General features: G+C 34.6%; 1 protein-coding gene across 1 annotated transcript in view; it reads left to right on the top strand.

Moving 5' to 3' along the window:
• HCN1 (hyperpolarization activated cyclic nucleotide gated potassium channel 1) overlaps positions 1 to 15,991 on the top strand; it is a 387,958-nt gene that overhangs the window by 43,722 nt on the left and 328,245 nt on the right. Inside the window, exon 2 of the mRNA XM_017533188.2 lies at positions 4,477 to 4,900. Coding sequence (XP_017388677.1) covers positions 4,477 to 4,900 — 424 coding nt within the window. The remainder of the gene's footprint in view (positions 1 to 4,476; positions 4,901 to 15,991) is intronic.

Raw genomic sequence — 15,991 nt, 5'->3', positions numbered from 1 at the left:
TGGGTTTTGGCTTTTTATCCAATTTGCCAGTCTGTGTCTTTTGATTGGGGCATTTAATCCATTTACATTTAGGGTTAATATTGCTATGTGTGAATTTGATCTTGCCATTTTGGTGCTAGCTGGCTGTTTTGCCCATTAGTTGATGCAGATTCTTCATTGTGTTGATTCTCTTTACCATTTGGCATGTTTTTGGAGTGACTGGTACTGGTTGTTCCTTTATATGTGTAGAGTCTCTTTCAGGAGCTCTTGTAAAGCTGGCCTGGTGGTGATGAAATCTCTGAGTACTTGCATGTTCACAAAGGATTTTATTTTTCCTTCACTTATGAAGCTTAGTTTGGCTGGATAGGAGAGTCTGGGTTGAAAGTTCTTTTCTTTAAGGATGTTGAATATTGGCCCCCACTCTCTTCTGGCTTGTAGGGTTTCTGCCGAGAGATCTGCTGTGAGTCTGATGGACTTCCCTTTGTGGGTAACCTGACCTTTCTCTCTGGCTACCCTTGGTATTTTCTCCTTCATTTCAACCCTGGTGAATCTGAGGATTATGTGCCTTGGCGTTGCTCTTCGTGAGTAATATATTTGTGGTGTTCTCTGTATTTCCTGGACTTGAATATTGGCCTGCCTTGCTAGGTTGGGGAAATTTTCCTGGATAATATCCTGAAGAGTATTTTCCAGCTTGGATTCGTTCTCTTTGTCGCATTCAGGTACACCTATCAAACGTAGATTAGGTCTTTTCATGTAGTCCCACATTTCTTGGAGACTTTGTTCATTGCTTTTTACCCTTTTTTCTTTATTCTTGCCTTCCCGTTTTATTTCATTGAGTTGATCTTCGACCTCTGATATCCTTTCTTCTGCTTGGTCAGTTCGGCTGTTGATACTTGTGCATGCTTCACATAGTTCTCATGTTGTGTTTTTCAGCTCCATCAATTCACTTATATTTTTTTCTATTTTGTCCATTCTCGTTAGCATTTCGTCAAATCTTTTTTCAAGGTGCTTAGTTTCTTTGCATTGGGTTAGAACATGTTCTTTAAGTTCACAGAAGTTTCTTACTACCCACCTTCTGAAGTCTGATTCTGTCATTTCATCACACTCGTTCTCCATCCAACCTTGTTCCCTTTGGTGAGGAGTTGTGATCCCTTGTAGGAGGAGGAGAGGTGTTCTGGTTTCGGATGTTTTCATCCTTTTTGCGCTGGTTTCTTCCCATCTTTATGGATTTATCCACCTGTTGTCTTTGTAGTTGCTGGCTTTCAGATTGGGTCTCTGAGTGGACGTTCTGTTTGTTGATGATGAGGTTATTTCTGTTTCTTAGTTTTCCTTCTGACAGTCTGGCCCCTCTGCTGTAGGTCTGCTGAGTTCCACTCCAGGCCCTGCTTGCCTGGGGATCACCTGCAGCATCCTCCTCGCTTTCACTGGGAGCTGCAATCCTGAGCTGTTCCTAAATGGCCATCTTGGATCCACCCCGCCAGGACTTCAGGGTCAATTTTCAAGAACCCATTTTTTTTTTTTTTATTTAAAGAAGGTATATCGAACTTCTAGAATAGGTTATAATTGTGTTTTCTTTGGTTACCTAAGGAATGAATCCATGCTAACTAAAGACAGTGTTATATAAACATAGAATAGCACTTGTGGTTTTGTCTGCAAAATAGAGTCAATGTTACTTTAAAAGGATATTACAGGGTTTAACAGAGCTTCCTACTGGTATTGAGATAGCTAATGGCTTCAGACTATATTACATATTGCTATCAAAAAGCTATGGTGTGATAAGCATTATTACTGTAATAAAGAATGAATGGTACTTTCTTTTTATCTCTGTTGCTCTGAGGGATGGGATATTAGTTTTCCTTCAGAAAAAAAGCTTCTATCTTAATTACAGAAATGCAAAGATGTATATAGTAATGAATATTTTTCCTTAGGCTGCTGGGTGCTTCTCACAAATTAGATTTATTTTGGTAGGTGAGGAAAGGTAAATGGATACTGACTAGGTCACCTGCATTGTGTGCCACAATTATAGGCCAGGCCCTCGGATTAGCATATATTTTTCATTTAATCCACAAAACCCTGTGCATTTGGTTCTATAATAATCTTCATTGAACAGATTAGAAAATATAAAATAAAAGAATTTAAGTGACTGGTTTCTAAATAAAACAGCTGGTAAGACTTTCTGAATGAGGACAGCTGCAGTGGGAATTGTTAAGTGCAAATGGATGAATGCAACATACATTTAGGTGTGAAAACTAAGCAGCCATGGTAAGCAATTGGATATGGGTTTGAGTAGATTTGGGGCCAAGAGTTTTTTAGGATGGCTCCATGGTTTCTGGCTTGCAAATCGCATATAAGGTTGTTCCATTCCCTGAGATAGGGGATATGTGAGGAATATACGAGGGAGAGGAGATTATGAGTTTCAGCTTAGGCAGGCTGTTTGAGATGAGTGTGAGATATGCCAGGAGAGAGATTTAACGGGTTGCTGATTATGAGGATTAGGAGCCTTAGAAGATAGGAATGGACTGAAGATAAAGCTTTTGGGGTCATCGGTTACAAATTAATTATTAAAGACATGGATGAGTATATAATATTTCTCAAGGGCACTGTGTAGAATAGAAGATGAAAGATGTGTGACACCCAGGGGAACAACAGCCTTGAAGAGGGGGGCAGAGAGAGAAGCATACAGAAGGGACTTGATAGGAGTGCCCAGGAGTGAAAAATCCTCAGAGTAGACAGAGTTTCATTTTAGAGTTTAGTGATGCCATTTCTTTGTGAAATAGCTATTACAATATTGCACGTCCTCTATGTGTTTCCTCTGTCATTATTATGTTGAATGGGATATTTTGCATTTCCACTGTGAGAAGAAGATATAAAATCATTTCATTTAAACTACCAGCGCATCTTGTATGACTGACATGGGTATTTGTATACTTGTTGCAAAAATTACATATAAGTTTTGACAGAAATACTGGTGGAATTTTCAAAATGATAAACGCTTATCCTTTACAACATCCTAAGTCTGGAGACAGGGGAGATAGGGCATATTATAGTTCTTTCTTCAACTACTACTTTTATTTCAGGAGTAATTCATTCATAATTGCAGATGATAGTAACTTTGAAAGGTTTATACAAATGTATACCTCACCAAAATGTAGCTAAAGCAGTCTAAGTAGGAGTGCTCATGTAAAAAAAAATATCTTGCTTAACAGACATTTTTATCATGGAAGTTTATATTGTTTATGCAAACCTGCTCAAAGAACACACCTGTGACTAGGATAAAGTAGCTCATGTTGTTGAAAACATTTTGTGATTATACAGTTGTATTAGTTATTTTTTTTTCATCTTTAGAAGTAGACACTATAACAACTATAAATATTTGATTAACGGCAGCATCAACAGACTGAGAGAACCCTCATAAAAATAACGTTATAGTTATGTCAAATGAATTTAGTTAAGCTATATAAACCAGGAACTTCATTCCTGGTTTTCTCTCAATTTTAATATAAATTGAGATAACAGTATTTCAAAAGGTAATTAGTAGTCATAGGCATGTTCAAAATTAAATTAGAAATGTTAAAGAAAGTATTTTTTTAGCCTGGCATGGTGGGCGCCTGTAATGCCAGCTACTCGGAGGCTGAGATGAGAGAATCGCTTGAACTCTGGAGGCAGAGTTTGCAGTGAGACAAGATCGTGCCATTGCACTCCAGCCTGGGCAACAAGAGTGAAACTCCATCTCAAAACAAACAAAAAAAAAGAAAATATTTTTAGAGAAATAGTGGCAATATATTTAAAGTAGTTGTTCAGCACAGTAGTAATAAAAACACAAATTTTAGGTAGATTCTGGTTTCAAATCTGGAGTAGAACCTGTTCAGTTCTTTTTAGCATCAGACCAAAATTAGTTTTCTTATTTCAAGCAAAAGAAGAAGAAAGCATAAGTATTTAGAGTACTGTAAAGCTTCAGGGTGTCCTAGACTCCATGGCAAACCTAATCTGTATTTATTGAGATAAAACTGCAGTACCAAAATTAATTGTTAGAGTATCCTATTTATTTCATTTTTTTTCTAATCTATGGTAAATGGACATGTAAAATAATTCCAAATGCCTCAAAAGAGCCTTCCCAAAGGCATTCTTACAGATCTTCTAGTCTTACACTTCCTTCTAGTTTCTGTGTATATATTTTGTAACTATAAGGCAGGTTGCTTTTTTTGCCTCTTTACTAAATAAATGGGGGTATGAATGTTCTTGATTTTATTTGTATAATGCTTCATATCATATAATTTTTAGAATTCTGTAATTATAATGTCTTGGTTTAGGAATATATTAATTTTACTTATATTTAGACTTATAGCCATTTAAGGAATCACATTTTTTTTCTTGCAAAACCATTTCTTTGTTATTTTACTTACTGATCTCATTATATGTCAGTAATAATTTTTCATGGGGGGAATATGCTGGTTATTTTCTACATCTTAAAATCTGATTCTTTTTTATTTGTTGTAGGTTTTATTGGGATTTAATAATGCTTATAATGATGGTTGGAAATCTAGTCATCATACCAGTTGGAATCACATTCTTTACAGAGCAAACAACAACACCATGGATTATTTTCAATGTGGCATCAGATACAGTTTTCCTATTGGACCTGATCATGAATTTTAGGACTGGGACTGTCAATGAAGACAGTTCTGAAATCATCCTGGACCCCAAAGTGATCAAGATGAATTATTTAAAAAGCTGGTTTGTGGTTGACTTCATCTCATCCATCCCAGTGGATTATATCTTTCTTATTGTAGAAAAAGGAATGGATTCAGAAGTTTACAAGACAGCCAGGGCACTTCGCATTGTGAGGTTTACAAAAATTCTCAGTCTCTTGCGTTTATTACGACTTTCAAGGTTAATTAGATACATACATCAATGGGAAGAGGTAAGATGCATCTTTTTCTTTTTTAAATCTATATCATGAAACTGTTAAATATGACTTTTAAAATGAACAACTGTGCTACATATAATGAGTTTTATGAAATTCAAGTAGAAAAATGTACTTGACTCCTCTTTTTCATGCGTAAGTGATAAATTTGTATCCCTAAAATATATGATCAAATAATAGATTTGAATGAGCTGAAAAAATAGTGATCATTTTATGCCAATGGATTATATTTTAAAATGAATACACTTTAATTAACAATTATCCTGTTCAATACAACCCCTCTCCTGCCTTGTTTTTTTTTTTTTTTTAACTCTAATATGAATACATCAAGTACTATCTTTGATAAAGATGTGTAGGGTCTGATTGTTAATCTGGCACATCATTAGCTCTACGAGATAGTGTGGTTTTTGACTCCTCTAATATTGAAGTTTCATTGAACTCATGTTTGGGTAAAACTGATTGCTTCTTTATTTCCACGTTGTATATATAAAGGCTTTGTTTTTAGTGTATTAAAATTTTGCTCACTATTAGGCCTTGCTTATAGTAATTTATTATAGTTTCTCCCTATTAGTTCATTTCATAATACTAAAAAAGAGCATATTCATGAGGAACATTATACATAGAAAACACAAAGAGTACAGTGAATAAATGGAGTGAATCTGACTAGTCAGACCCATATTTTGCTGAATAGGGCATCTGCTGTTCTCAGACGTGGGTAGGACCTGAGAAGGCTCAGCCAACTGGAGTTTCCAAAGATCTGATTTAAACCATCATCAAGCAAAGGAGTTTATATCCCTATCTTCAAAGTCTGCATATTAACCATTTGACTTCCTTTTCTTCCTAAGCCTTTTTGTATTAATTATAACCTGAATTTTATTGCCTTCATAAACGTAACAGTCCTAAAGACCTGTAGAATGCCTAAACCAATACTAATGAAAGTCATGTAAAGTCATATACTGGGTATAGATTATTGCTTTACTCCATACAGAAATACTTCTTAGCATTTTCAAGATAGATTATGCTTTTAAATAAGTCATAAAATGGAAGTTCTGTTTGAATTCTGTGAGGTGGTAGCAGTGTTTTTGTATGTGCTTGTCAGTGACATTTTGGTTCACAGGATTTCAGGAAATGACATGAAATAATAAAACACTGCATAATACACTGATAAAAAGGCATAAAAATGGATCATTCTTAAAATATAGATATGGGATATATTTAAAATCAAATGAAGCACATTTGAGAAATCGGATTCATCTTGTAATTTTTCTCTATGTAACACATTCCATCTAAAATGGAATAAATGTTCAGTTCTCAAAGCTTTTTTATGCCAACTTGAGATTAATACCAAACCAAGATGATTCTTGCTAATAATTTCTAATATTTATTGAAGGCTTATTACATGTCACGTAGTATGTTTGATCCTTTACATGTATTAGGTTACTGAATCTTCCTAATAACTCAATGATGTAGATATTATTGCCATCATTTGACAGATGAGAACAATTAAATACTATAAGGTAACTTGTCCAGATTCATAGAACTAGTAAGCAGTAGAGCTGGGATTCTAAACTTGGCAATCAGAGTCAGGATCTAGTGCTCATAACTGCAAAACTATATAAGTTCTTACTATGACATATACTGTTTTAGTTATAACTATCTTAATATTTTACCATTTTATAGATAGTCTAAGAAATTGTAGGGAACTTTTCTTAATTAAGACTGTGGGGCATGCAATGCAATAACGTTGAACAGTACCTTTTAAAACAAGGCCACAGAAAAATATTTTAACAAATATCCTGTGAAAGGAAAGTCACTGATATAAATATCCAGTCAATTAAAAATACAGTAGCAATGTGACTATTTTTAATGTCTTGTCGTTTTAACCCAGTTACCCTAGAGAATGGCAGCAGGATGAACAGATGGCATCCTATCAGATAAAATGGCAGACCATGTGGTCATAGAAGAGCATACTCCTTAACACCAATGTCCTTTGGCTTCTGGCAGTAATCACAGGAACCTAGATCTGTGTAACATGATGTGTTTTAAAGATGCCATGATATAATTTAAGAACATCAGCTTACTGCTATCGTTATTGTAAAATGCAATTTAATATGCACTTACAGACATTTGGTAACCAAGTACATTCAGGCTAGAGTTGTGAGTTGGCAAGATCTTTCTTATAAATAAATGACCTTGGTAATAAATTAACCATAAGCCCATTTAGGTGAAGAATGTTTTCTTGATTATATGATACCCCATATAATATCATGTATCTTGGGTATTTAATGCCTGTTAGTAATACTGTTAAAAGGGGAAGAAACAGAAGAATAATCCAGAATTTAATAAAAATTCATCCTTCTATCACCTACATGATTCTAACCATAATTACAAGGAAACTTGAATGATTCCAAAACTGGAAATCTCTCTACCTGATTTTTATAAATGCCACCAGAATATGTTTACAAGTAGAAATATAACAAATAAATCAGAAAAAGTAGCTCTGTGAGCTTTTGAAATAAGAATGTAGAGGAATATATGAGTTCTCCCACATGTCTTTGATTCTGAGTGTTTTAGTACCAAGCTGGCTAATGCTAAATTCAGCAAATTTGGGGAAGTAATGTGTGAAGTCTGGAAGCTGCCACTGTTCTAAATGAATCATTCCTGAGGGAAGCTGCTGCCTTCTATAGGAAACTGCTTCCATCTTCAACAATACATTTTTTTTTTCTGGACTGAATTAGTTCAACTGAAAAACAACAAGAAACCCTGATGCCAGGTAAATTAGAAAAATATTATGAATGAGATACAGAAGCTTTAAAATTTTGTCCTTATGTTATTATCATTTCTAAAGCTGAATTAGTGTTTAATACCGGAGGAAATAGCTGATTTGGGCAACTAATTTATGAAACACATGGTGTTAAGAAATGAAAAGGGAAGTTGTTTTCATGAGCCAATTATAAGACCAGTAGATTTAGGATGTAAAAATAGTTCTCTGTGACATTAAACTGAAACTTTATATATATTGCCAGGTGAGGTAAAAATCAGAGATATTTTAGATAAATCAAGCCAAAAATGTCTTTTCTTTCAATAGCTAGAAAACTGAGGTGAATCTTTCCCATTCTTTCATTTGAGTTTAAAAAATTATTGTTTGAATTCAGCATTGTTGTTACTGTATTACAAGTAATGATACTGATCCAAGCCAGACTGCTATTTCGTAACCTATCACAAGGGGACCCAATTCTGTATGATCCTTCTAAAAGAGACATACGGTGAGGAAATCCCTGGAAATTAAATGGAATATGTGACAATCACAAGCCACTGAAGAGATAAAGAGTAGATTAAGAGCTTAGTGAATAGGCGATTATTCAGTTTGTAAAGGCGAAGAGTTCCTTTACAGCTGCTGATCTCAGTATTTTATCAATAGGAGATGACCTTCGAAATTTTTTAGAGGTTTAGGAAATATTCATTGCAAAGAGAAATGTTACACTGTAATGATTATCTCTTTGTAGGACTTAATGTCATAGATAAAGCATAAATATTTCATAGTTAATTTTAAAAAGTAGGAAATGCATCATTATATAATAACTATGGCTTTGGGATATATAACTATAATATTTTATTTTTTAATCATCATTTTGAATCTCCCCAACCTCCCTTATACAGAACTGGGACAAATTACGATCAGTTAAATACATTTTGGGGCAGGAAGGAGGGCTTGTGGTTTCGATCTTATATATTTATAGCAATTTCATATGAATAATGTGTCTTGAACATTTCAATGCTTGTCTTGAAACCAATACTAGATATTTGTACTGGCTTAGAGATAGTTTTATATACAAATCATATATAACAACAGAGAAGTAATAAGGAAATTTATTCTGCAGGGAACTAATGCAGATTACAGTTTCTGTCTTTGGTTAATTTTAGCATTCAAATTGGTACAAAGTAGAAACTAACTCTTATTATAGATTGCCTATCTATAATTATACAATACATATTTTAATTACTTTCATATTTTAAAAAAACATAGGATTTTAAGACTTGCCATAAGCAAACAGCAGAGTTGTCCCAAACCTGCCCTATACTAGATTTTAGAGAGGCTCCCTGTTGCTTATCACATCAAATCTGTGTTTCTTCGCTGTGCCTACAAGGCTCTCCAGCACATTGTTCCCTGCTTTTACCATTGTCACTTCATATTTGCACCCAATTCTTTTCTGTTTGTTTGTGTTTTTGTTTTACAGTCCTCCTTGCAGGAAATGATTCTTTCTGCTTCTATAATTTTACTCCTGCTACATCTCTGATTTGGAAAGCCTTTTTTTTTTTTTTTTTTTTTTTTTTTTTTTTTTTTTTTTTTTTTTTTTTTTCTGTCACTCCTTTAAAAATCAGACTTTAGGCCAGGCACAGTGGCTCACACCTATAATCCCTGCACTTTGGGAGGCTGAGGTGGGTGGATCACCTGAGGTCAGGAGTTTGAGACCAACCTGGCCAACATGGTGAAAAATGTCTCTACTAAAAATATATATAAATTAACTGGGTGTGGTGGCAGGTGCCTGTAATCCTACCTACTCTGGAGGAGAACCACTTGAACCTGGGAGGCGGAGGTTGTAGTGAGCTGAGATCATTTCATTGTACTCCAGCCTGGGTGAAAAGAGCAAAACATCTCAAAAAAAAAAAAAAAAATCAGGCTTAAACTAATTTCCGGAAAGTATTCTGTATTGATGGACTCTACTGTGACAGTCAATACCTTTACAATGAAAATTTCTACTTGCTCTACGTGCATGTGTTCATGATCATTTGGTTACTAATGCTTTATTACACACATTTCCCTTTCCTTTTGCCAGACGTAGACATCATAGGGAAGAATCAGTGTCAAATTTTGCCCTTGAATTTTTTGGTATACTACTGCAGGGTTATAAATACAATAAATAATCAGAGCATGCTTATCCACTAAATACTGGCAATCTCTCATGTTGTGAATCCAATAAATAATAATAAGAGAGTATTCGTTCTTCACTCCCAAGGGTTTACTGAGTAATCTGTTATGTGGAGACGCTGCAAATAAGAATAGAAGACAGATGCCAGTTTTGTAAGAAAAGCAGATGTGAGCAAATAATCACAGATGGTGTAAGAAGTGGTGGCACAAATAAGGGAGTGAGCAACACAATTGCTTCTGCACAAGAGGAAGCCTTTGAAATACTGAACTGAATTTTGAATCTGGAATGTGGGTTACCAAGCTGAACAAGTGGGCCAGGCAGACCAGTGCATTCCACAAGACACAACATACAAGCAGCCTAGGGCAGTAGATGCACATCTCCAGATTAAGTTTAGATATGCAGACCAGAATTTGTGCTAAGGATAGACTTAATCAAAAGGTACCATTGTTGCATTTTAGTCAGGAGATACACATTTTAGAGTACTACAGAATGAAGAGGATTGGAGGCCACTATGGATAGGGCTAACAACACCAGTTAGAAGAGAGGTTTATCACTTCCTTGCATTTTTTTGTATGCAGTCAGTGTCAAACACACTACTTTTTTAGACAGCTAAAAAAAGGTTTATCTTTGTCAAGTACTCTTGCTGTTGGAAAATGTTTGTATCAGTTAATAAAGTATGATAAGGCCTTCTATGAAGTCTACCTGCAGTGTTTTACTATTTTAATTATCAATTATATTTGAGGTTTTGATTTTTATGATTGTATGGAATGGATTTTATATCAGAAATTAGTGTATATTTCAACTGCAACATTATTTTCTACATAATCTAGGGAAAATCGCATAAAGTGACTTATTTATGCCCACAAACAACCAACCAGTGTGAAGTTCAAATGAAATGAAGTATATGGAAGTTATCTGAAATGTTTAAACATATATTTCTGTAATACTTATAATATTTGTGATGACATCTTTCTCAAATTGGCATATCTACTAACACCAACATTCTTACATATGTGTGAATTGCCTGATATTTTCTGCAAGCAAATATTGATTCTGCTGAAGACCACTAGGTGTCCTCTATTGGTTATGTTACCTTAAGGTTCTGTCTTCTAAAATGCCAAACTTTTCTTTGAAATTATTCATTTACACCCTCCTAGAATCATCTATTTTCTTGGCTAGTTCATTTCTTGGAAAAAAAAAAAAAAAAAAAAGGAATGGCTATGGATATTCATATATGTAAAATGATATCTAACTATACTTTCTTCTCCAATTAAACAGAGTTTTAAGTTCCTTCTCTAAACAATTATTAGTATTCTGAGAGAATTGTCTTCATTATTATATTATGTATTTTTGAATGTGATATCTTAACAGATATGTTGAAGTTTTAATGTGCAATAAAATGAGTTCTATTTGGAAATTAAATGTTAAGTCAAGGCAACTGCTCTGTCATGCAGGCTGGAGTGTAGTTGGTTCGATCTTGGCTCACTGCACCCTCTGCTTCCTGGGTTCAAGTGATTCTCCTGTCTCAGCCTCCTAAGTAGCTGGGACTACAGGTGTCACCAACACACCTGGTTAATTTTTGTGTTTTTAGTAGATACAGGTTTCACCATGTTGGCTAGGTGGCCTTGTCTTGAACTTCTGATCTCAGGTAATCCACCCACCTTGGCCTCCCAAAGTGCTAGGATTACAGGAATGAACGACAATGGCCAGACTCAAAATAACTAAAAGTTGTAACAGGATGTGCACGATGTACATATACATATGTTATAGGGAAGGCTTAATTTTATAAATGCTCTTTGGTCAGTGTCCTGCGGCAGATCTGTATAATCTTAGTGCTTTTGACATGGAAATCTCAGTTAAATGTCAGAATATAAGATCCAATTTGAAACGTTCATGCTTCCCATTTTAAGATTAAAACATTCAACTTTCTTAATGCCCGATCCTTGTCCCAATCTGTGTTCTTGTTTTGCAGGTTTTTCTATAATTCCATGGCTATATATTGATACTAATCAGATTGATACCCAAGTTTTTAAATTATGTACCTAGTTGCTTCAATGTCCACATGACTCGGTGACATCCCTACGAAGATATCTCATGAGCTCCTCAGTCTTAGTATTTTCATTTTTTCTTTAAATCTTCTCCTTCTTCCATATTTCCTGTTAAGTCAGAAATCTAAAAAGTATTCTTTTCCTTCTCTTTCAATTACCAAGAAATAGCCAAGTCCTACTGATTCTACTACTTCCCGATTGTGGGTTGAATCCTGTAACTTCTTCACTTGACCGCCTTACCACCATTCTAGTCCAAGCCAACTTCAGTTGTCTCTCATCTGGATTTCTATACTCAATTCATAACTGTATTTTTAAAAATTCACCCTTGCTTGCCTTCTCAGGAACTCAAAAGTGGTAGTTTTGAAGAGTAACTATTACCATATTACTGCTGAAAATATTTCTGTAACTTTTCATTACTGTCAATATACAATCCAATATTCAAGGCTCTTTGAAATTTGTTTCTGGCCAAACTCTAAACCTGAGAAACCCTTTGCTCATTATTCTTTAACTATGTTGAACCTCTTTAGTTTGTCAAACACCACATTTTAAATCCTATGTTTCATGTTCATGAAAATATGTGTTCATGTTTTCTAGAACTTTGTTCCTTTCAACAGTTTCAGATTACTCAACTCATTTTATTTAAGCATCGCTTCTTTCAGGTTGAAGTAACTAATCTCTCAGATGCAGTTAGTTCCATCTGTAATGGATCTGGTATAGTTCCTTGTGCTTCTGCTTTGTAACAGCCATCACTTTTGTAATTTCTCTGTATCTGTGCCTTTAAAACTACATATTAGACTCCAAAAGGACAAATATAATAGCTTTCCTGCATCTTCAGCTCCTAGCATAATGTCTGGGAAATAATTGGGCTCTAAAATACTTGCTAAGTGATTTCATTTATTTCCGCAATGGAACTTCAGTAGGAAAAGAAAACATGTAAATAAACAAACCAATAAATAAAACAACAATGTATTGAATCCAGCATTACAAACATTTATTGCATAAACAACAAAACCGAGAGAGAGAGATATTATATATGAGTGTGTGGTAGAGAGTAGAAGAGAAGTTCTAGGGAAAGCACGCTAAATATGGCCACTTTCAAATCTAAGTGTGAAAGTGTATGTCCTTCCAAGTGGCAAAATCTGGAGAATTTTCCAAGGGAATTTAGAAATCATGGAAAAATTAATCAATTTCTTCATTGATAGAATGGGAATAATGATAATTTTTCTGTCCAATCTCATAGAATCTAAGGTTCAAATGAGATGTTATTGTTGAACATACACTTTGAAACTAAAAAGTTCATAGAAATTTAAGTTATATTATAAATGTTTCTATGAATTTAAAATGTAAAAATCTCAAAAAGGAGTTCAATTATTAACCCTTTATTGTGCTTATTGCCCTGGCAAATATTGAAAGAATTATGAATACTATTATGCATTGCTTTTTTTTTTTTTTTTTTTTTTTGAGACTGAGTCTCTCTCCCTGTAGCCAGGCTGTAGTGCAGTGGCATGATCTTGGCTCACTGCAATCTCCGCCTCCTGGGCTCAAAAGATTCTCCTGCCTCAGCTTCCTGAGTAGCTGGGATTACAGGTGCCTACCACCACACCTGGCTAATTTTTTTTGTATTTTTAGTAGAGATGGGGTTTCACCGTGTTAGGGTTGAAACGATTTCCTGACCTCATGATCTGCCTACCTCAGCCTCCCAAAATGCTAGGATTGCAAGAGGGAGCCACCTCGCCTGGCCACATTGCTCGTTCTTTAGAGAAGAGGTCTTGCTGTTTTGCCCAGGCTAAAGTGCAATGGTAGGATTATAGCCCACTGCAACCTTGAACTCCTAAGCTCAAGGGATCTTCCAACACAATTGGGATTATAGGTACATGCCACCACTCCTGGATAAATAAAAAAATTTTTTTTTGTACAGACAGGGTCTTGCAGTATTCCCCTGTCTGGCCTGGAACTCCTAGCCTCAAGCTATCATCCCACCTCAGCCTCCTAAAACACTGTGATTACAAGCATGAGCCAATGTGCCTGGCCCTTATTATGCATTACTTCTGCCCAAAATATACCAACTGACTAACTGAGGTAGCAGATGAATCAGGCTAATTTAGAACAAAGCACATTTAGCGTTACATTTATCCAGTTTCTGAATAGATTACTTAGTTTTTCCCTTCCTTGTGCATGCAGATACCATATATATTATGGCTGCTGCTATTTTAGACTCATTTGTATGCTATTAAAGTTGATAATACTATTGTTTTATGAATGTTGGAGACAGAATTTGTGATGCGCTTCTGGTTTAAACTTGAAATCTGGTTCTATTGCCAGTGTTTTATAATAAGCATGTGTTACTTTAATTATCCTAGTAATTATCTCAGTTGAATGGGTCACTTTAGTTGGTCTTGTATATGGTGTGCCTATCTACAAACAAGAAAGGTGTGATGATACATATTGGACTTTGGAAAATGGTATCGTGACATCCAAGAATATTTTATTGTTACAAATAACTAGGTGAAATGAAACTCATCTATGAAGAAAATGCTAAATATACTTATCTAAAGAAAAGGAAAATATATGCCTTTTTAATATCAATTTCTAATAAATCAGTCTTTCACTTTAGTCTGATTCAATGTCAAAGGTGTTTTTACTAATTTAAAATACTTTAGAAAACAAGATTATGCCTGCATTATTTCAAAAGAATGATTGATGTAAATATAATTGGGCAAAGCATACTATTTGAAGTATATCGGCAATTGTCACAGAAAGTCAGTTTATGAGGCATTATAACTGTATAATGAAAGCTCAAGAGTAAATAAAATTAGAGCCCTTCAGTTGCACCAGATAATGGCTGAGGAAGACCTGCTTTGACTTCTCTTTCTGTCTTGCTGATGTATGCAATTTAGATTTTGTATTATATGAGTCGTATCTTAGTGTAAAAAGGAAATGCATTTGGTTGGTTATGTAATTCTGGTGGCTATTTTGAGTTAAATCTGCCATTTAGACCATTTTTTTAAGACAGCTAAATTCCTTTCCTTATTACATTTTAAAGTGAAAGTAGACATTGAGTACAGACTCTGGAGACTGGTCTCGGGGCTCCTGATAATTTAAAGCAGTTGCAAAATAAAGAAATGGTAGCTATTTTTAGATAATCTTATCTAAGTGAGGAGTAGTGGGATCAGAAAGGGTTTCCCACTGAGATTGTTTATGGGTCAGAATATTTATAATAATCTATTATTTCAACTTGCTGTTTTTGTTTTTTTGGGGGGAATATGAGTTGAGAATGGGGGAATGCAGAATTCTGAAATGAGTGTCAGGAGTATCTTGTGCAAGTCATTTTCAGACATTTTTCTCATATTTAAAAAACATGGATCACAGCTCCTACTTGGTTGATAATCAAATGGAAAATTCGTATGAAAGTGCTTTGTGAACTCTAAAATCGAAAGTCTAAAGAGCATATTTATATAAGATATAATTAGCTTGTCAAGTTAATTCCCTGATTCTTTCACAGAATCTATGAAGGAATGAATTTTTTTCCTTCCTCAATATTCTGGCTCATGCCTAAGATTTAAATAGTAGAATCTGGATTGTGGTAAAATGTGCTTTTAAATTTAGAATCCAGGAAGTATAACTACCTAACTGTACCTAGCAGTAATGCTTGGGAGATCAACTAGCTTTGTGAGTGTGACAGTTTCTTAGTGCGGGAAGTAGTTCTCCATTGTGTGAAAATATTCATTTTTATGATACTAAGGAAAAGGATAAATGTTCAGAACAACTCCTTTCAGTTAACTGGCAATGAATCACAAGCATTCGAATTGATAGGTTTTAACAATGCTGTATAATTAAAACATATTGCCTCATTTTTATGTAGACTGAAATTTAGAGAAATGTAGTTCTAGATAATCTTTAATCTAGTAAAGACAACTTCTCTTTCTTCTCCTTACACATATTTGTTGTAGAAGCAAGACAATTTTGTAGTAACAGTAATTACCGAGGAATGCCAGTAATTACCAATCTGTTGGGAAAGAGTTATTGAAGAACTTCTAGATTTATAATCTTTTAGGTTCACATAAGCATTGGCTTTAGAATAATATTAGATGGTATATAGATTGCAAAGT

This window comes from Cebus imitator, unplaced genomic scaffold, assembly GCF_001604975.1.
Source record: "Cebus imitator isolate Cc_AM_T3 unplaced genomic scaffold, Cebus_imitator-1.0 Scaffold80, whole genome shotgun sequence".
Lineage (NCBI taxonomy): Eukaryota > Metazoa > Chordata > Mammalia > Primates > Cebidae > Cebus > Cebus imitator.
The sequence above is the reverse complement of the archived record's forward strand: the minus strand, read 5'-3'. Positions and strand labels throughout refer to the sequence as shown.